General features: G+C 33.0%; 1 protein-coding gene across 1 annotated transcript; it reads left to right on the forward strand.

Annotated features, from left to right (window-relative positions):
• Positions 1–1778: 1778 nt before the first annotated feature.
• On the forward strand, positions 1779–25447 carry LOC129314047 (DNA-directed RNA polymerase III subunit 2). The gene is given in 43 exon segments (XM_054957426.1): positions 1779–1936; positions 2052–2129; positions 2222–2303; positions 2381–2502; positions 2626–2718; positions 2971–3042; positions 3116–3207; positions 3318–3370; positions 3757–3821; positions 5022–5127; positions 5226–5342; positions 5544–5600; positions 7475–7513; positions 8865–8915; positions 9006–9104; positions 10077–10136; positions 10227–10316; positions 10787–10888; positions 11072–11182; positions 11290–11406; positions 12783–12852; positions 13017–13093; positions 13303–13378; positions 14629–14732; positions 14804–14884; positions 14975–14999; positions 15002–15105; positions 15212–15256; positions 16571–16605; positions 16607–16646; positions 16712–16851; positions 17014–17074; positions 17077–17106; positions 18989–19116; positions 19223–19358; positions 19445–19575; positions 21656–21781; positions 21857–21912; positions 22340–22410; positions 22633–22717; positions 23263–23366; positions 24038–24166; positions 24920–25447. Coding segments are annotated over 42 exon segments (3480 nt in total). The 5' UTR covers positions 1779–1936; positions 2052–2082; the 3' UTR covers positions 24971–25447.
• Positions 25448–25811: the final 364 nt, after the last annotated feature.

Genomic DNA, 25811 nt, shown 5'->3' on the forward strand with positions numbered 1-25811 from the left:
TTCTAAACAATTTAACGTTCTTTTGCTGTCTTGAACACTCAATTTGCAATTTTTAAATTACTGCTAACATAGAGCCTTCAAGACAACGTCTTACTATGGTAACATATTATACAATTTATAGTTAAATTAAATAGTATATAGGATTAATATGCAATTTTAATATTGAATTATGGATTCTGGGGAGATTTAAACCCCAAACTTTTATCTAATACATTCTAAATTATAAATAATTAAAGTTAGATCAATTTTGTGTTCGTTGTTAAATTTAAACAAACAACTTTTTTTTTTTTAAAAAATGAGACTTAATGTGTGATTTTTCTCAAAAGAGATAGGAGAGAGAGTGAGAGTGGAATTTAGTGAAAATCACATATTAAGCTTTGTTTTTTAAAAAAGTAATGGCCATTTGTTCAAATTTAATGGTGGGATAAAATTACTTTAATTTTAATTGTTTAGAGTTTATAATGTATTAAATAAAAGTTTGGTTCAAATTGTCTTTTGACCTATGGTGTAGGGTCTAAATTATATATTAATCCTAGAATACAAATGTACTAATGGTGAAATGTTATTCCATCAATGGGAGAAGAATGTAAATTCTGAAATAGTAGAGGATTTAACAATTGGAGAATAATCACATTGTATTGTTATTTTCTTAGTTCAATTATTAATAGACTTTATAGTAATTAGTTCTCTTATATATCAACATAATTCTCCCTTTACTAATAGAAGGTATGAATAGAAACACAAGTACAGGCTATTAACTAAAGAACTTGTCAAGATTATCTTAAGAAAGTGCAATAAAGATGATAACACAAAGTGATCTTTGATGTAGAATCATTTTAGGAGTATTGCTGATTAAATTCAATCTTATAATTTTTTAATTAATATTTTGAAGACTTTGCTTAGAACAATGTTATGAAGGGTTGATTATATTGTTGAGACTTTTTCCTAAATCATCAATGTTACTAATATTATTTATTGGTGACTTTGTTCAAATTTTATTATTAAATTAATTCATGTTTACAATATAATATTAAATAAATAAAATATCATACCAATTATAACAAGTTTAAATGGACATTTTTTTTTGTGTTTTTATGTTCTTAAAACATGTTTTGAGATGATTTATTTAAACAAGTTTTTATATTTTATAGTCTTTAGATATTATTTTCCGGAGTAATTATTTAAACAAGTTTTTAAATATGTTTTTTATAAAATACTAATTCTTCAAATAATAAAATAAAAACGGAATCAAACAGGAAAATTCTATGTATATATTTTTTGTTTTTATTAATCAAATGATAAGAAAAAGTTTTTGTTTTAATTAACTAAGAAATCTTATATACACTTACCCTATTACAAATGATAGATTTTAGCAAATTAACAAGAGAGAATTACATCTAAGGATTACTCAAGAAGTTTATTTATAAGCAAAGATTAATATATAATGAATTATTATTAAAATAGAAATATGGACATGTTTTTTAAAAATAGAATTTATTATTAGTTCTTGCATGTGAATGAGTTTTTTGAGTAGTTTTTGAATGAGGTTCTTCCAACAACAATTATATAATAATTGATATGCTTGTTCACATCTACCTATCTGCCCACAAAGTGGTTTTTTTAATGATATAATGAAACCTTTTTTAAAAAATAAGTAAATGGTATTTTGATTATTAACTGATAAAATTTAATTCCAAATTAATCTGTAAAATTTTAGAATTATTTAGTTTAGTCATAAATTATAAATGAATATCTCAAATTTCAAAATTAGTGATAATTCTAGAATTTAATTATAGAGAAGGGTTTAAGAAGGGTTTTAATGGACCTCTGCCGCTCAATTACTCAACAGTGTAACGGAATTTGAGAGAAGGCGTCTTCAGAAAACTTGGAAGAGGATTGTGAGCGAGGACTCGCTGATCAACCTTACTTATTCCTAGTAGGCCAATCATAGCGTCTTGAATGTTTTTTTTCTTTTCTTCTTTTTTTTTTTTTTGGGATTCGTATTCTCTAGCAGCAGTTTTTTCATTACTACAAATTTTTTCTTTCCGCAGGAGAAGAGAACAACCTTGTGACTGATTGATTATGGGACTGAATCCGACATCAGAAGAAGCTTTGAATCGGAATGAACCGTACATTCTAACTTCATATCTTTCCTTTTTCTGGATTTCTTCTGGCTTACAGTTAATTCTTATTTTCGGTATGTTTTCACTACAATGTTCAGGGCTGGTATTGATAAGCAATTTCTTGCTGCACCTATAAAATCAGCTGTTGACAAATTTCAGCTTCTTCCTGAGTTCCTGAAGGTACACATTGCATTATACAATGATTCTTTTTGCTATTTGCTATCACTTGTGATGTGTTTTTATACGGGGTTTTGTAGGTGAGAGGATTGGTGAAACAGCACTTGGATTCCTTTAATTATTTTGTAAAAACTGGAATTAAGAAAATAGTTCGAGCTAATGACCGTATCGTGGCGTCAAAGCATCCTGGTATATATTTAAGGTATGCTGTGAAAAAAAGTAACCTTGTGTGAATCAATTCATATATGTTTGTTCTTTAGTTTTCAGAAGGCGTGTTCTTTAGTTTGCTCTCGTTATGAGTGATGGGCAATGAGATTTTTTGTAGGTTTAAGGATGTTAGAATTGGTGAGCCTTCAATTATAGTAGATGGAAGTCCTGAGAAAATTACACCTCAAACATGCCGCTTATCTGACCAGACGTAAGATTTATCTTGTTAAAAACTTTTTCATTGTCCTATGTTCTCAATCACTGGAATTTAATTGCTTGCAAGGTTGTTCTTGATTGTGTTCTGTTGAGTTCCATGATGTTGCAAGTAAAAGAAAGGAGCAATAAACTAATTTCTACTGAATGATAATTTGGAACTTATATCTCATAACTAGACAAAACTTCACTCTTGCTTTGCGTCAAATGCTAACTGAATAATGCTTCATTTTCTGCTGTCTAACACAAGATATGCTGCTCCAATATTGGTTAATGTTGAGTATATTGAAGGAAGCCCTGGTCAGATGACTAAAATGGAGAAGGTATATAAACAATATAAATGACTTTAGCATAGTCTAGTTAGCTACAGTCTTATGTATTTGTTTTTTTCTTGCAGATGATGTTATTATTGGGAGAATGCCAATCATGTTACGAAGTTCTTGCTGCGTCCTCCATGGGAAAGATGAAGCTGAACTTGCAAAACTTGGTTCGTATGTGTAGAAGATATAATTTGGATATTTTTTGACTTTTTGTGCCTTTACATTTTCCTCTTATGCATTCCTTACAATAATCCACCTCCTATATTCCATTGGATAGGTGAGTGTCCTCTTGATCCTGGTGGGTATTTCGTAATCAAAGGGACAGAGAAGGTGGATATTTTAAATTTTTTCTCAATTGCTTCTTCATGTCATAGGATTTGCAAAGCCTTTTATCTGTTTAAAAGATCCTCTCCTCACTCTATTGTATAAAAAGGCAACAAACTTTGCCCCTTTCCCATACACACAATTTATGTTCCATGCCCCATGTACCACAAACTATATAAATTGGTGTGTTCCATTCCTGTTCTTGCATTATGTAAAATTGAAAATTGTGAATGAGGCAGCATATTTTTTGTTTGTAGTTTGTTTTGATTAACTTCGTCAATGATGACTTCTCTTCTTTTCCAAGAACTCAACTCTTTAGAACAATGATGCTTTTATTTCTTTTTCTTAATTGTTTCCCCCTTCCCCCTTTAATGCTCTAAATCTTTTTTCAGGTGATTTTGATACAAGAGCAACTTTCAAAGAATAGAATAATTATTGACACAGACAAGAAGGGGAAGTAAGTAGTTCTTTTGGATTCTAGTCATACCTTATGCTTTACCTTGTCATATAATCATATATGTCTATATTAAATGCATATGAACATGCCTAAATCTCTGATATTGGATCCTCTCTTCTTTTTTCTCTCTCTCAGTCTTGCATAATTCGAGCACTCTTGTGTGATGTCTGTAGTATCTTATTTTGGATACTTATAGTAATTGACTTAATGATATTGAGTTTCAAGCCTTGGATTCTCTTTGAATTGGGGACTGTATTGAAAGTTTTATTATCAATGTCAATGTTCAGCTGTTTATGATGAAATCTTTTTTTCAAGGGTTAGTTTTAATTAGTACCGTGTCTTATTCCATATCATAGATTAAATTATTGATACTAATTCATGTTTCTTAGAGGCTTATTGAAGGATGATCCACTACCTTTGTTTTGATTATTTTAGCAAGATGACATTCCACTGTTTTCCATCTTATTTTCCATTTGGTGATAAATTATTTATATAGAAAATTTTTAATCAGATGGAATCTAATGTGACCCAATCCAATAACCCATGAAAGAACAAGGAAAATGACAGTAGCAGCAATAAATATAATGGGAAAATGCTGGGTTTTGATATTAATAAATAGAAAGAGCTGAATCAGAGTTACAAGGACACTCTCTGATTCTAGCCAAAACCTATCTCCCCTGATTATGCAAAGTAACACCAGCAACACAAATCATAGACATCTACATAAGAGTTTCACTCCCTCTGGCATTTTCGAGAAGCCAGCCTCTCCTCACAGTTCTATATTTCTCATACCAGCCTCCCTCCAAAAAAAAAAGACTATTAATCCTTACAGCATGGCCTTCACTCCCCCATACTGCCCAAAAGATCCTAATCATAACACAAAATCAAAAGTCACTGTTCCTTACGGCCAGGGACTGAAGGATCATGTCTGGACTAGTCAAGGTATTTCCACTTGAGTCATTTACCACCTTTGGGCTTCCTCTTATATCTTAGGAAAATAATGGGCTCTATCAGAATCCTATTGCACCAGATGAAAAATATAGTTTGGACCTTGGAAACGATAGGGTTACTATGATTTTTTAATGAATTTGGGATGTGCTTGCTTTAGAAATTGATTAGTTTTTATATAATGATTTTATAAATGTTATTTACTTTATTATATATTGTCTTCATGTGTATTTTTACTCCTTTTGCTATCAGCATTACTGCATCTGTTACAAGCAGTACAGAAGCAATAAAATCCAAAACAGTTGTTGTGATGGAAAATGAGAAGATTTGGCTGCAATTGAATCAATTTCCTAAAAAGGTTTTCATTTTTTGTTACTCAATGAATTACGTTAATTTTACTCTTTATCATATTATAAGTAGGCTTTGGTAATGTGTTTTCTTGTAATTCTCTTGAAGGTCCCTATTATGATTGTAATGAAAGCTATGGGGATGGAGAGTAGAGGAGTGATCGGAGGTTTACAAATGCTCGGAAGAGATCCCCGTTATAGCTCACTACTTTTGCCGTCTATTGAGGTAATGATACAAAATTATGGTTACATTTTTAAAAAAGGCATACTATACTTAGTGAAAGCAAAAAAAAACTCAAAAATTGTTGCATACTATTTTACTCACCTATAAATGAGTGTTTACTTATTCTTTATTTGCTTAGACCTACTCTGTTATTTTGTTATTTATTCCATCTTTGACCTCTGGAATATTCTCTTCCATTATCAGGAATGTGCAAAAAATAGCGTATACAAAAGAGCAAGCCTGGAGTATCTTGAGTCAAAGGTTTGTGATCTTTTATTGTTTCTGTCTGATGGTTGTGAATAGTTTTTCATCATAAAATGTTGAGACACCATATATATATATATATATATATATTTTGGTTAAAAAACTTTTAGGTGAGTTTAGTCAAAGAATTCATTAGGGCTAGGTGGGCCATATATTTTAAACCATTATTTTGTTAAATTTAGGTTATCTTCCCATTATTTGGACATGAAGAACTTAGACCTTTTGCAAACATAAAACCTATCTTGGTAGTTTGGCTCATGACTTGAAGCTTTTTGAAGTGCAAATGTTTTTAATCATTGTTCATTATAATGATGAATTTTTTTAGCATATTTTTTTAGATTCTGTTATATATATTTATACTGACCAATAAAAGTGTAAATCTTACTGATAACAAATGGTGTACGTCTTATATTTTGAATTTTAGAGGTATTAATCTCTATATAACAGCGAGAAAGTAATCAAGTAGTTGATAATCTCTATATTTAAATGTGAATAAGTGTTAGATTGATGTCATTTTTGTTTATATGATTTTTATAATTAGAAGTTTCAGTATGCTGGCAAAAAATAATAAGTTTCAGTATGAGGGTGGATTTTTGTTTTGATTGAGGAAAGTGTCCATTGATGCCTCCTTATGTGCATGAGCGTAACACAATTTTATAGTTTGGACCTTGGAAACGATAGTGGTTACTATGATTTTTAATGAATTTGGGATGTGCTTGCTTTAGAAATTGATTAGTTTTTATTAATGACATTTTATAAATGTTATTTACTTTATTATATATTGTCTTCATGTGAGTATCTTGAGTCAAAGGTTTGTGATCTTTTATTGTTTCTGTCTGATGGTTGTGAATAGTTTTTCATCATAAAATGTTGAGACACCATATATATATATATATATATATTTTGGTTAAAAAACTTTTAGGTGAGTTTAGTCACAAGAATTCATTAGGGCTAGGTGGGCCATATATTTTAAACCATTATTTTGTTAAATTTAGGTTATCTTCCCATTATTTGGACATGAAGAACTTAGACCTTTTGCAAACAATAAAACCTATCTTGGTAGTTTGGCTCATGACTTGAAGCTTTTTGAAGTGCAAATGTTTTAATCATTGTATCATTATAATGATGAATTTTTTTAGCATATTTTTTTAGATTCTGTTATATATATTATACTGACCAATAAAAGTGTAAATCTTACTGATAAAAATGGTGTACGTCTTATATTTTGAATTTTAGAGGTATTAATCTCTATATAACAGCGAGAAAGTAATCAAGTAGTTGATAATCTCTATATTTAAATGGAATAAGTGTTAGATTGATGTCATTTTTGTTATAATGATTTTTATAATTAGAAGTTTCAGTATGCTGGCAAAAAATAATAAGTTTCAGTATGAGGGGTGGATTTTGTTTTGATTGAGGAAAGTGTCCATTGATGCCTCCTTATGTGCATGAGCGTAACACAATTTTTAGTTTGACACAGAACTGTGAGTCACTCATTTTGTCAGTTCAATGTTCTGTTTTTCATTTTCTTTTCTTGAATACACCCAAAATAACCATGAGCGTAGGAAGTGGCCAACGTAAGCATTAAATGCAACCATATATTACTTTAAATAAAACAAAGGGATAAAGAGATGCCATTGAAGATGCAGGAATTTCTAATCCTCCTTACAATATTATCTTCTTTTACTTGCTGATAATTTACCAAGATAACATCATATGCACAATTGTTAGGTAGTCTACTTAAAGTTCCGGTGTAAAAGGAGTTGCCGATTTTAATCTGTATGACTCTTTCAGTGTTTTTTTTTTTTTTTTAACATATGTGCTTAACTTGTTTTTCTTATTAATCTGATGCTTGTTATGTTGCTGCTCAGGTCAAGAAGTCCATGTTTGCAAGCGATTCATCTGAAAGGGTTAGTGAATCTGATGTGTAGTAGTAGAAAGAGGAGAGGAAGAAGAGAGAATAGGATAGAGAAACAGAGAGAGAAGGAGATGACTAAATAGTACTCTGATTATTTCATTAAGCATAGCAAGAAAATCAGATGACACACCCTTCACATATATATAGATGCTAACCTGATACCTTTCTTCTGCTAACAGTCTTAACTAACTAACTATCTTTATTAATTACGAATTACACATCAACACCCCGTTCAAAAACCTTTGACCTCAAGGGTCTATTACAATGAAGTCTGGATGCTGTTGTTGCAGCTGAAAAAGTGAAATCCAGCTGGCCTCTTCATCTGGAAGACCTTTCTGCTGCACCATGACTTTTCATGATGATTCTGCCCTTTCTCTTCTGCCCATTCTTTCATTCAAAATCTTCTCTGGCACCAAATTTGGAGGAGGTTCAGGCCAATCTAATGGCAGATGCCTCTATTTTACTGAACGATCAGGGCATAACTTTAGCAAAGAGATATGAAAAGTAGGATGAACCCTTGATTCTGGAGGTAACTCTCCTTTGTAAGCAATTTGACCTACCCTTCGAGTGATTCTATAGGATCCAAAATACCTTGGAGCTAGTTTTTTGAAAGCTCCTAGAAGCTGCAGAAATCCGCCTATAAGGTTGCCTGCTTAAGAAAAACCCACTGGCCCACTTCAAATTCCCTATCAGGCCTGTGCAAATCTGCCCTCTGCTTCATTGTATTCACAGCCCTATTGTGATGATGTTTTGCGATTCCCAAAGCTTCCTCTCTTGCTGAAAATAACCTGCCAACAGCTTCCATGGTCACATCTCTAGGTAGACAAGGCACATGCATGGTGGTTGTTGTCCGTACAACAATTCATAAGGAATAACATTAGTTGAAGTATGAAAGAAGTATTGTACCACCATTCATCAGCCAAGGATAGCCACTTACTCCCAATCTGTTGGCTTTTCCCAACACATACAACTGAAGTAATTCTCCAAACATCTATTAGGTAGCTTGGATTGACCATTTGTTTGTGGGTGATAAGAGGAAGTTAGCTTCTGTTTAATCCCCAAAACCTTCAAGAATTCCTTCGAATAATTGCTTATAAAAATAGGATCTCTATCACTTATGATTTCTACTGGAACTCCATGCAACTTGGAGATAATATTATGTTTCTCTATCCTATTTCTCTCCTATCTCTTCTCTATCTAGCTCTTCACATCAGAATCTCTGTCTTGACACATACACAAACAGAAGATAGAATTGTTTAAATGATGCATTTATGCACTTGACAGTATCATATGATAGGTTTGACTTTTTTAATTTGTGATGTCAATCTGAACCTTTTATATAGGATGGCAGAGCATACTGTGTCCTGAGAGATGTATTTCTTGCAAATGTACCGGTAAGTTGATTTCACTCAATTGAGGGTTGTTATAGTTGGTCTTTATTGTTGGGACTGATCTAAGCTTCTGCTTTTGTTCCCCCCCATTAGGTGCGTCAAAATAATTTTAGACCAAAATGTATATATGTTGCTGTTATGATCAGACGCATGATGGATGCTATTCTAAACAAGGATACGATGGATGACAAGGTAATATCTTTCTTAATATGTGTACTATATAAAGTCAATAAAGAAAAGGTTCTGTTTTACATAATAATATAAGAGTAGTTAGAGCCTAGTTACGTGTGCTTCATGAATGAGATGTGTTTCAGTGAAGGAGGATTGGTTTTAAGGTTTGCAATAAAAAATATTTATGTGCCTTTACATAATTGCATAGTATTGTGTCGAAATGGTTATTGACATGGTATATAGGCCTCTATGAGCCAGCGGTCAGGAGTTTGATGCTTGCTACTCCCATGCTTCATAATTAGCTTGATATTTTAGCACAAGGTCAATGGATTTTGCAGAGGAGGCTTTAAATATTACAAGATCAATAGGGGTTGGTTCTTGTGCACAATGCCTAAAGGACATTGGTGTCAAGGGGTGTATTTTGTATCGGGGATTATTATAATTTTTTTTATTGGCATTCAACAAGCAGTTGAGTGTCATTGACAAATGGTATTGAAAGTATTCTGAAATATCTCTATTAATCTGGGCATTGAGCTTATGAATTAAGTAAATAACAAGATTATTGGGCAATAAGTGCCCAATGGCTGAAGTGGGAAAAAAAAGAAGGAAAAAGAAACAAGAGGACACTGCTAAACGTCAGGGATGGAGATAGGGAAGATGATATGGTAGGTCTGTAATCATTATCTGGATTATGCCAGATTTGAAGATTCTCCACATCTTGTTGATCCTCATTAGTCACAAGGGATCCTCACATTTATGAAGTTTTTTCAAAACATACACTAAACTGAAACAAGTGCAACCTCACTTTTCATCTAAACTAATGCATTCAGCTTGAATGATCACATGAATTGTCCAATTAATTAGTCATTTCATGAGCATCCCAAAAATGTAAATGACGCCCACTTTTATTGTGTGGTTTGTGTACATTTGTATGTGTGGGCGTGATCAATATGCGCTATATCTACTAAATGTTTCATTTAATTTATTTTAAAGGATTATGTGGGGAACAAACGGCTGGAGTTATCTGGCCAATTGGTATCTCTTCTTTTTGAGGTAACATCTCATTTTGCTTCTGTACTTCTTTGTTTGAAGGTGCTTTGCGCACTTTCGCTGACTTAACTGTTTTGCTCTTATTTTTTTAAGGATCTTTTCAAGACGATGATGAGTGAAGCTAGGACAAAGGCTGATAAAGCCTTGGAGAAGAACAAGACTAGCCGCTTTAACTTTTGTCAAGTGAGCTCTCTTTAATATCTATGATTGAGCATTATCAAATGCAAAGTGTAACCTATGCAATATTAATCGAATTCACTCCTCAAGGGGCTCATCTTTGGATTGCCAAAACTGATTTACTTGTAAATATAAGATCTAATAATGATGAAATAAAATTATATTTTCAAGAAAAGATTCAAACGATTGGAAATAAAGATGTCACATCAGCTGTTGTTCATTTGTGATTTTTATTAAGTTTATCATGTGAATATATATTTATATATGTTTGCAACTATTGGGATCTTAAAATCTTTCTTCAGGAATTGTTTTAAGGCTCAAAGTTAGAAATTACTATGTTTTTTACATGACAAAATTAGACTTGTGTTATTGCGTCATTTTTTTTTGGACTTCTTGTTTTATACTTTGTGTTCACCCTGATCTCGTTGCCTGGATTTCTGCTTACATTTTGCACACCTAATATCTGTGTGTTATAGTATATTTCTATAGACACTATCACAAATGGTCTGGAGAGGACTCTCTCCACTGGTAATTTTGACGTCAAAAGGTTCAAGATGCACAGAAAAGGGATGACCCAGGTTCCTTTCTTAACAAATTTTCTTCTTTCATCTTCTCATATTTATTGGCAATAAAATCACTGAAGGAGTTTTTGTCTTTGGCCAGAGCTTAAATGCTGGGGATAGGGTTGCTTTATCATGTCTTGGCTCTAGGCCATCAATGCAATGATACATTCTGACTGGTGTGATTTTCTCTATTTATAGGTGTTAGCTAGGTTATCATTTATAGGGACCTTGGGGCATGTGACAAGAATCTCTCCACAGTTCGAGAAATCCAGGAAAGTAAGTGGACCTAGAGCTTTGCAGCCTAGCCAGGTAAGCCACATTGTTTCTGGGTATTTATCCATTGGACAAACTTCTGACAAATGCTTCTCTACTTTTTGACTCATACCTCCGTTTTTGTTCTATTCCTTTCGCTACAGTGGGGAATGCTTTGTCCCTGCGATACTCCAGAAGGTGAGGCTTGTGGACTGGTGAAAAACCTGGCTTTGATGACTCATGTTACTACTGATGAAGAGGAGGGCCCCTTAATTTCTCTGGTATGTTTCTTCTAATAAATTCCTTATCTTTTTTTTTTTTTCCTTTTGTAAAGAACTTTTCATATTTGCAATATGTAATTTTTATTTTATTTTATTTTTTGCAAAGAATTTTGGGCTAAGGTATAATTTTGCTCTTAAACTATTTATCGGAGGAGTAATGTTGCCCCTAAACTATTCATTGTAGCAATGTTGTCCCTAAATTATCAAATCAAACAATGTTGCCTTATCGTTTAAAACGTCCGTTACTGTGGCTAGTGGGGCTCACTTTTTATGAGTTAAGGTGTAGTATTGCCTTTAAACTATTCCTAGAAGAGCAATATTGCCCTCACCTTTTAAAAATCATAAAATTAATAAAAATAAATTATAATAATATTAAATAAATAATATTAAATGTATATATAAAAATAAAATTATAATAATATTAAATAAAAATATATCAAAATTATATAAAATAAATATAAGAAAAAAATATAAACTATAATTTTATAACTCGTCAAATACAAGTGAATTTTGGTTATAACTATCAATCTTTTTAAAAAAGAATGGTCTCAAATCATATTTTTATACATGTGAATTGTTAAAAATAAAGTTGGCTTTTAGTAGGATCTAATTTTTGAATTTTTTTATTTTTTAAATTTTTAAAGCTTTTGTTAATATTATGTTTAAAACCATCCAGTTTTTTGAAAACCACTCCAGTTCCCAATTTAACTTCAGTTTCTGACTTAATAGTGGTTTAACTCTTGTCTGATCCAGCTCAATCATGAAAATGGTTTTTTTGGTCCAAATCGAATAGTTAATGACAGTTCTGGTTGATAGTTATAGGTGTAAGTACAAGTACTTTGAATATACTCATATCTAATTTAATCAAGATCCACTTATAGTTGACAAGTTATAAAATTATAATTTATATTTTTTCTTATATTTATTTTTATAGATGCATTTATATATTAGAAACTCTATTTTTTATTTAGGGGCAACATTACTCCTCTGGGAATAGTTTAGGGGCAAAATTGTACTATAGCTCATGAAAAGTGGGTCTCACTAGCTACAATAACGGACTTTTAAACGGTAGGTGTACATTGCTCCGATTTGATTTGTGTAGGGGCAATATGGCTATGGTGAATATTTTAGAGGCAACATTGCCCATTCGAGAATAGTTTAAGGGCAAAATTTCATCTTAATCCAAGAATTTTTTATATTTGTAATTGTTTCTTCTAGAGTGTGGGATGTGTGTGTGCCCTTCTATTTTGTTTTGATTGTTTGAAATTTGTCTCTGTCACGGTGTATCCTTATATGTGCGGGCAAGAGTGTAGGCACATGATACGTTGTTTTAGTTGGGTTGCCATACATTCTGAGGCTTAATTATTTCGTGGCAGTGCTATTCTTTGGGTGTTGAAGACTTGGAATTGCTCTCTGGGGAAAGCTCCCACAACCAAATTTTTTCTTGTTATTTTTAATGGGCTGATACTTGGCAAGCATCGGAGGCCACAGGTATCTCAGTTTCTGCAGAAGTTTTCTCTTTTAAATGTAGGCAAACATGCATGTGTTTGCACTGTTATTCCTGTAAAGCTATCACTGGCATAACCATCATAATTTTTCCTCTTTTCAAGGTGTTTTCTGCGATGAGAAGTTGAGGAGGGCTGGAAAAATTGGCGAGTTTGTAAGTGTTTTTGTCAATGAAAAGCAGGTAAATGCTACAGTTTTTTTTAATCTGTTTGTCTTTGTTTCTGCCATTTTGTAGTGTATCTTATGAGCACCTATTGCTGTGTATCTTATGAGCACCTAAGTGTGGCAAAGAGTCATGAAGTGGGAGTGTTTATTTTGTTTAAACATCCCATAAAGCATCATTTACTACTCAATAGGAGACTTTGGTATCTGATACTACTTCGTTTGTAGGATCTTATTATCAATGATGTAGTGATATCCTCTAGCCATCCCCATTATCTGGAAAGAGAGGTGGTTATTGCCATTGGTTTTATCAAACTAAGAACTTTTAGGCTTGTTTGGAAACATGTTCTAGGAACAGTTTTTTGTTTTCCAGAACAAGAAAACAAAAAAATCTATTTGGTAATGTGTTTTTAAAAAGTGTTTTGAAGAACAAAAAAATAAAATATTATTCTGGAGAACAGAAAAATGAAATAACTTTTAAGTGTTTTGTGTTATTGTTTTTGAAGAATAAGGGAGAATGAGAAAACACCCATTTTTATTATTTTTTTATTCTAGAACATGTTCTATAAAACATCAGTTTTCAGAATAATAAAATAAAAACAGTTTTAAACAACTCCTTGAATTCCCTTCTCATCTTTGCTTTTTTTTTTTGGGCCTAATCTCATCTTTGCTTTACTTGCTGTCTCTTATTTGTTATTGTTGTCTTAGTGTTAAACCAAAGGTATGGTTGGGTTGAACCTAGGTGCTGAAGAAAAACGCTCACTTCAGCTGCTGATACCTTTTTTATTTATAATATTCTAAAGTGATGTTTACTTGTAATATAATCCCTTGAAGATAATGATAATGTGGATTTCTGGAAATTTTGTTTGATATTTCATTCATCATACCAGAAATATATATATGTGGCACGCAGCCACAGGATATCAGATGCTCAATCTCACCATGGGGGAGAATCAAACAAAAAAGAAACTAGACAAAACAGGAAATCAAATAAACTGGGAAACAAGATAGGATAGGAACAAGATTAAATGGGAAAATGGATAATTGAAAAATCTAAGAGATATTCCTAATATATCTTGTACAAGGTATTCCTACACATCTCTTGATATGCAGAAATAATCTGGACTGATAGGAATTAAAGGGAGATAGGGAAATATGAGAGAAGAAACAGGAAGATAGACAAGGGGCAGAGAGGAATTGAGAGAGTTAAGGAGAACAGGTTGAGAGAAATGAGAAACATAGGGAAATGCTGGATAATAGCTTTTTCTGATCACAAGGATAAGATTACAACTCAAATGTCTCAAATATATAGGCTTCAAGTCATCCACTACCCCAATGGCTATATCCCAACTAACTAATGTTTAAATCAACGCATATAATTGACTCATAAAACCATGAGTAATATGTCATAATTATAAAACTATAACATCTCTCTTGCTTTATATGGTGTTTTTTTACTTCCCATGTTTTCTTGAATGATCCTTGGTTTTGTACAAGGTACTTTTCTAGTCGATGCAAAAGGAAAACTGATATGATTGTAATTTTTATTTTTAGCGTGTGTTTATTTAGCTTCTGATGGCGGTAGAGTTTGTCGTCCACTTGTCATTGCTGATAAGGGCATATCTAGAGTCAAAGAGCATCATATGAAGGAGTTAATGGTAAGTTTATTTAAAACATCTATTGTTGGAAGAAAGTTGCTCATATGAATTCATATTTCATGCTTTTTCAGGATGGAGTGCGTACATTTGATGATTTTTTACGTGATGGTTTGATTGAGTATCTTGATGTTAATGAGGAAAACAATGCTTTGGTTTGTTCTTCTCTAACTACTTGTTGCTTCTTTTAGTCATAAAATCTGGTTAATGAAACTGATTCGTGCTGCCTTCTTTCAATGTCTTAGATTGCTTTATATGAAGGGGATGCTACACCAAAACTACTCATATTGAAATTGAGCCTTTCACCATCTTAGGGGTTATTGCAGGGCTGATTCCTTATCCTCATCATAATCAGTCACCCCGAAACACTTATCAGGTTTCCTCACCTTATCTTGTCCCTTTTTTCTCTTTCGCTCTTGAAATAAACTCATTATAGGCCTGTTCTCTTATATCCTGAGATATATTCTTTTTGGTGACTGTAGTGTGCAATGGGAAAACAAGCTATGGGGAATATTGCTTACAATCAGGTGAAATTTTTTTTTCATGCTTGTGTCACCAACTGTATAAATTTAGGACTTTTTTTAAATAGTTTAACAAGTTTTCTGTGGCTTTGTTTTTTATGCAAGTAAATATGTGTTTTCATACAAGTACGTAGATCCTTGGTCACATGAATCAAGATTTGAATTCCTTATGATTTTGTGAATTGATCTGAAACTGAAATGGAAAATATACTCTTCTTGATATGAATCTGATGCTTTTACAAGTGAGAAGGACCCATGTTCAATGCTCAAGTCATAAGAGAATTTGCAATAGTACCCCCCAGAGCCAAGGAGGATGTACAACAGTGTCCCTGAGATTTAACTTATTTGACAATTGGCTCAATAAATAAAATAAATAGTAAAACACACTTCTAATGGATTAAAGTAATCAAACTTTCAGAACGGGGAAGGGATGCTAATAGTAACCAATCTGTTTGTTGATTTTTGTCATGCATTTACTTATGCATATATTGAGGGCTTGGCTTTTTATTGTTGGAAAATAAATGGACAAAAGGAGGACAAACTGGAGGATAAAAATAAATCGTGTTAGCAAGAAATTTTTTTTCATGCTTTTGTGCACCAACTGTATAAATTTAGGACTTTTTTTTAATAGTTTAACAAGTTTTCTGTGGCTTTGTTTTTTATGCAAGTAAATATGTGTGGTCATGCAAGTACTGTGGCTTTGTTTTTTATGCAAGTAAATATGTGTGTTCATGCAAGTACGTAGATCCTGGTCACATGAATCAAGATTTGAATTCCTTATGATTTTGTGAATTGATCTGAAACTGAAATGGAAAATATACTCTTCTTTGATATGAATCTGATGCTTTTACAAGTGAGAAGGACCCATGTTCAATGCTCAAGTCATAAGAGAATTTGCAATAGTACCCCCCAGAGCCAAGGAGGATGTACAACAGTGTCCCTGAGATTTAACTTATTTGACAATTGGCTCAATAAATAAAATAAATAGTAAAACACACTTCTAATGGATTAAAGTAATCAAACTTTCAGAACGGGGAAGGGATGCTAATAGTAACCAATCTGTTGTTGATTTTTTGTCATGCATTTACTTATGCATATATTGAGGGCTTGGCTTTTTATTGTTGGAAAAATAAATGGACAAAAGGAGGACAAAACTGGAGGATAAAAATAAATCGTGTTAGCAAGCCAACAAGAATAAAAATATGAAGGACGCAAGAGCATACCTCTTTTTATTTGCATGTTATGTTACTCTGCAAAAATTGACATTCTCAACGTATGCTATTAACTGAATTTTCTTTGCATCTTATGTTACTCTTGTAGCTGTGCCGGATGGACACCTTGTTGTACCTACTTGTTATCCTCAACGACCCTGCTAACTACAAGGACAATTGAGCTGGTTGGTATATTGTTTCCTCTAAGTTCTTCGAACAAAGGGCTGTTATTAATCCCTAATTCTTTCAGGTTGGGTATGATAAGCTTGGAGCCGGCCAGAATGCCACCGTGGCTGTTATGAGCTATAGTGGTTATGACATAGAGGATGCAATTGTCATGAACAAGGCATCTCTTGATCGTGGTTTTGGCCGTTGTATTGTTATGAAAAAGTAAATAATTTCGTTTGGTGATTTTGCACTTTATGTTGACCCTAGCTAGTGGGATAAAATGCTTCTTCTTGTTGTTGTTGGTGGTGGTTTGGGCGCTGTTTTGCTGTATTTCTTTTATCATTCATCTAAGGTGATTATGCCATGGTATTTCCTGATGTATAGGTACACTGCTATTAATCAAAAATATGATAATAACACATCAGATAGGATACTTAGGCCCGATATAGAACTGCAGATAATGCAGGGCGTATGCAGGTAACATGCTTTAATGGCAATTTATCTTCTATTGATAATACTGTGTATGTAGGTTATATTGCCTATATTTATTGTATGTGATATGTTGTGATCCAAGAATTGTTTTGGATACCAAATTTCTTGGAGAAAACGTGTTGTGAGATCCACAAAACAGAGCTTTTTATTCATAGGGATATCTGTCAATTTGCACCACTCCATATGTTCTATTCGTCCAGAATAGTTCAAAATTTGGTAATGCTGTTGGTCAATGCTTATTTAGAAGTTCCAATAATCCAAAGCAGGATCAGCTTCTAGGCTGAACCTTTGATGAAACCAATGAGCGGTCATAGAAAAGAGGCAGATAAATGTATTCTTTCTGTGACTAAATGCTTTGATGCTTGACTAGGTGAAGGGCTAGGGATAGAGCTAAGAGGAATGTACAATAGTATCCCTAAAGCTTAGAAGATATACAATAGTATCCCAGGAGCTAAGTTATCTTCAATAAAGTCGAAATAAAAAAAAATAAAGAAATAAAATACAACTTAATAATTCTGCACTCCTGCTGAAGTTTGGGATTATGTGTCAAGTATACTTTGATGAGCAAACATGAAACTCAGCTCTTGGAATAGCTTTAGTTAGGACAATATCTATTTGTTTTTATATAGGTGTACCTCAACGATTCTGTTTCTAATTTTTCTCTTGATAAAATCCTGTTCACTTGGGGTGTATATGTATATATATATTTATAATTATATATATCCCTCTGCTGTATTGAGCTACTATGCATGTAAAGTACTTTAAAGCTCCCAAGTTTTTAATTAAAAAATATCCTTACCTGGTACTTTCTTGAGGTGAGTGTCTTCATTGCTCCCTGATGTAATAATATCCTATATATAAACAATGAGAATAGTGATGTTATCTTCTGATACTTTGAGGAAAGGGATGTGATCTGCTTGCCATTGTGTAAAACCAAGCTTCTTTATAGCCTTAATAATTCTTCCAAAGCTAGCTCTCATGGATTGCACGAGTCCATGTAGAGATTTTTGTAATCTGTACACTAAGTTGTTATTGAATTTGTCAAGCTAAGAGGCACATCCTTGTAAATTTCGTCTCTGAGATCCCCATTGGGCAACTTAATAATTCTGAAGAAACTTCTCTATCTACAAAAATTAGCACTGGGAACCATCTTGGATGAGTATCTTTGCTTGCCCTAGAAAAAAGTGGTGCCTTTTGACTCATATTATCTCATTGGAAAGAAAATCAGATGGCAATTTCTCTTAAAACATTTCGCTACTTGGCCAGTATTGCCAAATTAGTCCCCAAAGCATTTTCAATGTGCTTGGGGATTTGGAGGGGAAAGAAAAAGGGATATGTTTGAATCTCTTATCCTCACGTAAAGCATACAGTTGCTGTGGTTGGTTGTATTTGTATTTGGGTAGCATGTTCTTATACATTCCAATACAATTGACCTCTTGTCATTTCCAATGTTCCCGAACCATGAAACAATGCCAAATGAATATGGTCTGTACTCAGCCATCTCCTTTCCTGCCTTCCCATCCATAAGCGTGCAGAGATTGCCTGTTGACAGTCTCTTGATTATTCGATGGGTGATTGAAGTTAAACTTCTATCTGACTTTAATAAAATGTTGTGAGGCTAATTTCACCTTGCTACTTATCTTCCAGCCTAAATCTGTCACATACAGCAAGTGGTTCCAACCATCAGGCTTTTCCTATCATGGACTTTGCTGTAATTAATTTGCTAGCAAAATATTATTGCCCATATGCTCAAAAACAAGTTTCTGAGGCTTTTTATTCCTTTATTTTCTGTGGCATATTATCAGATTGAATCTATGTTGATTTGGATATTTTCTTATGCTGTTGGATATTTTCCTATTCTCTCTAGATACTTGATGATGATGGGCTAGCTGCACCTGGGGAAATTATAAGGCCAAATGACATATATATCAATAAACAATCCCCTATCAACACAAAGACACAAAGGATGGGATCTGCTGCAAGTTTGCCTGATAGGTTAGTTTTTGAACTGAGTTCAAATTTTGGTATCTAAGGGGGCTCCCTCTAATGTCATGCTGCTTGATGTGTAATCTCCAATATTTTTTTGTTTTCTCACTGCCAGTGCATATCGGCCTAGTATACAAACATTCAAAGGTCCAGAAGGAGAAACTTGTGTAGTGGATAGAGTGGTTCTGTGCTCTGATAAAAATAACAACATGTGTATCAAATTTTTGATCCGTCATACTCGTAGGCCAGAGGTAAATACTTCTAGGTTTTGTTGTGGGGATTTTTTACTTGTTTTGAAGTTTCTTATTTAATTCTCTCTCTATTTTTGTTGCTTTAGCTTGGTGACAAATTTAGCAGCAGACATGGCCAGAAAGGTGTTTGTGGAACAATTGTCCAGCAGGAAGACTTTCCGTTTTCTGAGCGTGGCATTTGTCCTGATCTGATTATGAATCCTCATGGATTTCCTAGGTAACATGATTCATCCACAAGTCATATTCTTTAATATGGTTGGCCGAAAGCTGTGTGGAAACTTCTCCAAATTCTTTTGACATATCATGCTGTTTGCCATATGGCTGTAAATGAGGCAGATCTGATCCGAGGAACAATTGGATATGTAAGGGCTTTTAATAAATATGGATTATTTGGGTATCACAATTAATTTAGAATGAGGGTGATATAAATTGTAATTAGGAAATAAATGACGCTAATTGTAGTTAATTAGTTAGCTAAGGGTAGCCGATAGAGGGAAGCTATAAATAGGAGGGATACCTATCATATTTCGGATATGATATGATTTCATTGGAATGAGAATTATTCAGGCACTATTCAGAAACTTCTCTTCTAAGCTCCTTCTGTCTCTCTTTCTCTCTCTTTGCCTCTCTTTCGCTTTCATTCAGAATTACAAACCTGTAACAGAGGGTTCACCTATTTTAGCATTCCTTTGTATTTGGATATATCAGAATAAGGCATTATATTGGGATCATGAATGAAGTTCTGTTTTTGCTCTCTTAACCCCCCTCCTTATTCTCTTTTCCCATGTTTAGCATCACAATGACATCATAGAAAGTGCAAAGTTATTTTTCTACCACCAAGTTGGAAGGCTACTTTATTATGGCCACAAATTTTGTTCCAGCCAGTCCATTTCTACATTTCCTCCAGGAAGCAATTTTCTGTTGCCCAGGTTTATCTTTGGACAAACTATAAAATTATAATTCCCTAAATTAATACTGAAATGGGCTCTTAACGTACAAATTGGTACAACTTGATAGTTAAAGGAATAGTTAGCTCATGCCCTTCATTTGAACATAGGTCTGAAAGAATCAGGATGTTATTGACCCCTGAGCTAGAAAGTAATCAGGGTATTGGTTATTACTATTTTGGTGAAACAAAGGAAAGCCTAACTTTGAGCACAGGTTTTAATTAAATGCCAGAATTTTTCTTTCAGACTTGTTCATTAATTGACCTGTTTTAAAGTTCTTGATCATAGTATGAATATGATGAATATATGCTCATAAAGTTAAATTTATGAATATTTATATCATGCATGTGTGAGTCTAAGAAAACTCTATAAAAATATATATTGCGAGGCAATATAATCTTTAAAATCATATATATTTATATTACTTTATCTAAAGAAAAAAGTACTTTTATAACAAACTACTTAGTTGCATGATGAAGCAAACATCAATTCTTGAGCATGCATCGTTTAACCAAACAAGCTTAATATTTTGATTAAAGCTTATTTATTTAATAATTGAGCTGAACTTTTTTTTTTTTTTTTGAGTCAACAGTTCATGAACAGATCGGTTTGTTTACACCCTAAGGTCACATTACTGTTGAAGGGCTCATGACTTATGTTTTGATTCTAACCCAATGTCCAGCCCCAAATTTGGAATATGATTGAAAATATTGATTTGTAAAGCATGACAGCTAAAATGTTTTGAGGAAAGTTATTTGCCTATCTGTGGGTGGATACTTATGTTATGTAGGCTTTTATTTTGCTACGCACAATTTCCTGCTTTGCTGTAAATGGAAGCAAAAATGCAATATCTGCATGAATTCTCATAGGCGTAGAATTCTTAATCATTTTAGCCAAAATTTATCCTACCAAAATGCTAAATATGATGTATGCATGTAAATATATATATCCATAGGCAGTGAGACTGTTTGGTCAAATGTGTATGACTTATATAGTGCATTGTGGGGGTTTCAGACTCTTTGTAAAACTATGATACTTGAGACTAGCTATGAATTGGGCGTGATAAAATTGCTTTCTAGTTTGGCGTAAGTTCAACAAGTAGTGTGCTGAATTGATTGGCACTATTCAAGCAAATGCTGTAGCTTCCTTTTATAAGTAGTCATTTTGTTTCCAGCTGCTTGTGGTTTGGCAAAATTTTGCTGTCAATGTATGTGATTTCTCTTTCTGGCTGCAATGTTTAACATTGAGACATCTCTTATTTTTAGCATCAAAACCATCTTATCAGTAAATGGAATAATGTCCTTGTAATATTATTGCTAATTATTGGTCTTACCTTTTTTATGGTATCAGTCGTATGACAGTTGGAAAGATGATAGAGCTGCTTGGAGGAAAGGCAGGGGTTTCATGTGGCAGGTTCCATTATGGAAGCGCATTTGGAGAAAGAAGTGGCCATGCTGACAAGGTTGAAACTATAAGGTATCTTATCTGTTTATGGTGTAGCCTTTATCATTTATACACATCTGTATTCTCAAAGTTCATTATCTGTGGCAGTGAAACTCTTGTGAAGCATGGCTTTAACTACAGCGGGAAAGACTTCATTTATTCAGGTTTTCCTTTTGGTTTCTCTCAGAGCTATCATCTATGCAATAAGTTATCTATGACAGTATTTTTGGCTTTTTGTTTAATAAAACTGCTGATATACCACAATTCACACTCCAATATCAGGTTAGATTCATTAATGTATCTGATTGGCACTTTTGCCATGTGTTATTTTGTGGCTTCTCGTTGGCGTTTTTTCAAAAGATGGTTTATTAAAGAGATGTCCCTGTAGAATATGTAGAGGTTGAAAAGCTTTATTGCAAAAAATAAGTCTTTTTATTATTTCTTTAATCTTTTTGGCTTCTGTGAACTGTGTTAAAATGAAAATATCATTTACGTGAGTCCGTAAAGTTGGAAGCTTTATTCCAGCAATTTTAGTTGCCTTTGGCTAGTTGTCCATAATTGAAGTTCCTGATTCACCTTTTTTCTCTTCAGGTATTACGGGTTGCCCATTGCAAGCATATATTTTTATGGGGCCTATTTACTACCAGAAATTAAAACACATGGTGAGTGTGAAGTTCCATAATAACAAGATTGTCTAATGAAAAAGGATATTATCTAATTAAAAATGTATTTTACCTGAGAAATTATTTTATTTTTTTGTTGATCAAGTAATATTGTAATCTTGGAATTATTAATATTTCGTCTATATTACTTCACATTTCCTTGCATTTCATGTGAATAAAATTTGCTGGGATTTTAAAAGCAAGATCTGTGGTGATGTTTAGGTGCTCGATAAGATGCATGCTCGAGGAAATGGTCCACGTGTCATGCTGACTCGACAGCCTACAGAAGGGAGGGCCAGGAATGGAGGTTTTGACTCTGTCCTTTTTGTAGAATTGTTGAATTCATTGTTTATAGGGAAAGGATAACGGAAGAGAATAACCTGATAAACACTTGATGACAATGTTCAAATTCAATGATAAAAGAAGGAATACTTAAATAGACATGATGCTTTTAGAGGCGACTCAATAACCATAATTTTACTAGGAGAGGCAATCTAAATTTACTGCCTCAGCAACCTAAGCTTTAGCCTTAGCAAAATCCCATTCAAGGCTTTATTTGTTTATGTATGGACTAAAATTCTATTCTTTATGTCTTTGGCAATAATTAATACTTGCAAAAGGCAACCGTATTCGTTTCTCAGGGTAACCCTGATCCAGACAATGTGAACCCAGCCTTCCCAATTCTCACGCCTTTCTGAGAGGTCATCCTATCTGAAGATCATACTTGATCCAGAATATAACATGTAAATAGTGGCTAGGGTGAAGATACTAAAAATAATTAAGATACCAATAATAAAGGCATCAATATATGGTAGTCTGACTTGCTTCTACTTATAATTAATCCATCTTCAGGTCTACGGGTTGGTGAAATGGAACGTGATTGTTTGATTGCTTATGGTGCTAGTATGTTGATTTATGAGAGGCTTATGTTATCAAGTGATCCTTTTGAAGTTCAGGTAATCAACTCCTGTGCTATTTTTATGTTATTGTATGCATACATTTTGACATATTTTATTATATTTTGATCATCCTAATACTGGTGCAATTCTAAGTTAAACTTTTTTCGTAATTTTTTTAAAATAGTAATTGCTTACAGTAATGCTGTCATTTCATATTTTGTGTCATGAACAGCCTTGCTTTCATAAATAGCAAACATCAAATCCCATATTCTATTGTCTCACAAGCCAATCAGTCAGTGGTGTATTATTTGTAATAGTTGTTATATGTTTGTAAATTTAACAAAATATTTTTTCTTTGGACGTTTGTGCTTATGCTGCTAACAAGGGCCAATATGTATGATTTATGTCCCATAGACAAGCTTGAATTATACCCAAATTAAAAAAGGTAACACCTAAATGTTAAATGCAGCCTATCTTATGTTTTCTTGCGCTGTTTTAGTACAATTTCGCTATTGGCCTGACTTAAATTTAATTTCACGAACTTTGGTTGATTGTGAGTTTCTAAGATTGCTCTTATCCATTTCGCCATCTAGAAGTGTCAGGCCCTTTGTGCTTACGTTGGTATTCATTGAATTGCAAATCTCTTATTGTGACCTTGTTATACTTATTATAGAAAGGATTATGGTTCATATGCAATTTGTCTGATTGATACCTGTCTTTTGACACAGGTCTGTAGAAAGTGTGGCATGTTAGGGTATTACCACCATAAGCTGAAAACTGGAATTTGTTCATTTTGTAAAAATGGAGATAATATTTCTACTATGAAACTACCATATGCTTGCAAGCTCTTGATACAGGTATATTATATGCTTCCCACAAGCATGTCCAAAGTTTTGAATCTTCTGAACCTTGCTATTGCCTCCTTATCCAATATAAGGGCACTTTTACCTAACTCGTATCCATGAGGAAAATTAAAACAGTTTCGTAGTTGTTTCTTTCTTTTTTTAAACTGTGCCTTTATTTAACGAACGGAGAAGGGGCCCTACTAATGAAACATAATAAAGTAATTTCAATATACTATTTGGGGTATTTTAGGTAAAGAGTTATTAATTAATTGTCTTCAAAATTTGTAAAATGCCTTGTTCTCCCTCCTTTCCCTATTGTAAAGCTGCTCTAACTACCTCGCTGGAATTAAGAAAAGGTGATTAAGTTATTAACTTTATCTAAAAATAGATAAACATCCAGTTTTACTCCCATTGAAATTAAAATTTTTCAAATTTATATTACATTCTCTCACATGTTTGATTTTAAACAGAAGTAGTATTGGAAAAATGTAATTAATACCTCATTAAGTATCTTATATTAATGACCAAATAATTTTTTAGAAGGCGTTTTATGGCAGGGACTGGAGGGAGTATTAAACATAATAGTTTTCAAAAAATGCCTTATATTTGAAACGGAGGAGGTAGTGCATTATTTGGTAGTAGATATCAATATATCATCTTGTGTCTCTGGACAATCTTCATGTGCTATGAGGATTTTATTTTGTTAACCTTTTGTCTGCTCTTATCATTTGTTAATCTGCCATATCTGTTTCTCAAATCTTTCAGGAGCTTCAATCAATGAATATTGTTCCCCGCTTGAAACTGGCAGAGGCATAAGGAGTCTAGATTCTCATCTGGGTCTTGTCCTAGACTCTTTAGGTGTACTAAAAAGAATCCTCTGGCAACTCCACATTTTTGGGTCTTTTCATGTCAAGAATTTACTCTGTTGCCGTATTTTTGTCTGAGCGTTGTGGACAAAAAAAGCCAGGAGATATTGCATTGGTGAGTCACAAGATAATGAGCTGCTTCTTGCAATGTAAATTCAAATGTAAGCGATGGTTTATTCTGGAGTGAAGTGAAGGGACTTGTCGGCAGTATGTTCCATCCAAAATTGAAGAGAGAAATAGAAAGAGGAAGTTTCATTTTATCCCAAATAATCTTGTTATTTTACATTAGGGGTTTTGAATTTTGAAATTGTCTTGAAGAATGTAATGACAAAAATATCAGCTCGAGGTCCCAAATTGTATATATCAAAATTCAAGTACTTTCAGTATAAAATTTTAGTTTTAAATATATTTGATTTGAAGTCTTCAACCGTCTACCTTTTTCCTTTTGTTTGGATATATAACAGACAACCCAACCTAAATTTTAGTTTTACTTTGGTCTTTATTTCTTCATGGGATTCAGGTTGTCTGTTCCACCCTTATCATTTGTGCCTTCATTGGTCGTCTTTGAATATATTCAAATCATTTTAGATGATTTTCAACTGTTTACAATAAATGCCCCGCTAAGTCTTTTTCACACATTATGAATTTTATCTTTTCTTGTTTGTTCACATATTCATTTTAACATTTTTTTTGCCACTTGAATTTTTTGTTCTCGCCATCCTTTTAAAGTCCAACATTTACTAAACAATACAGTTGGTTTCATAATAATGTGATAAAACTTTACTTTATGT

This window comes from Prosopis cineraria, unplaced genomic scaffold (assembly GCF_029017545.1).
Source record: "Prosopis cineraria cultivar Desert tree isolate PC_DT_omini unplaced genomic scaffold, ASM2901754v1 PC6, whole genome shotgun sequence".
NCBI classification, from domain to species: domain Eukaryota; kingdom Viridiplantae; phylum Streptophyta; class Magnoliopsida; order Fabales; family Fabaceae; genus Prosopis; species Prosopis cineraria.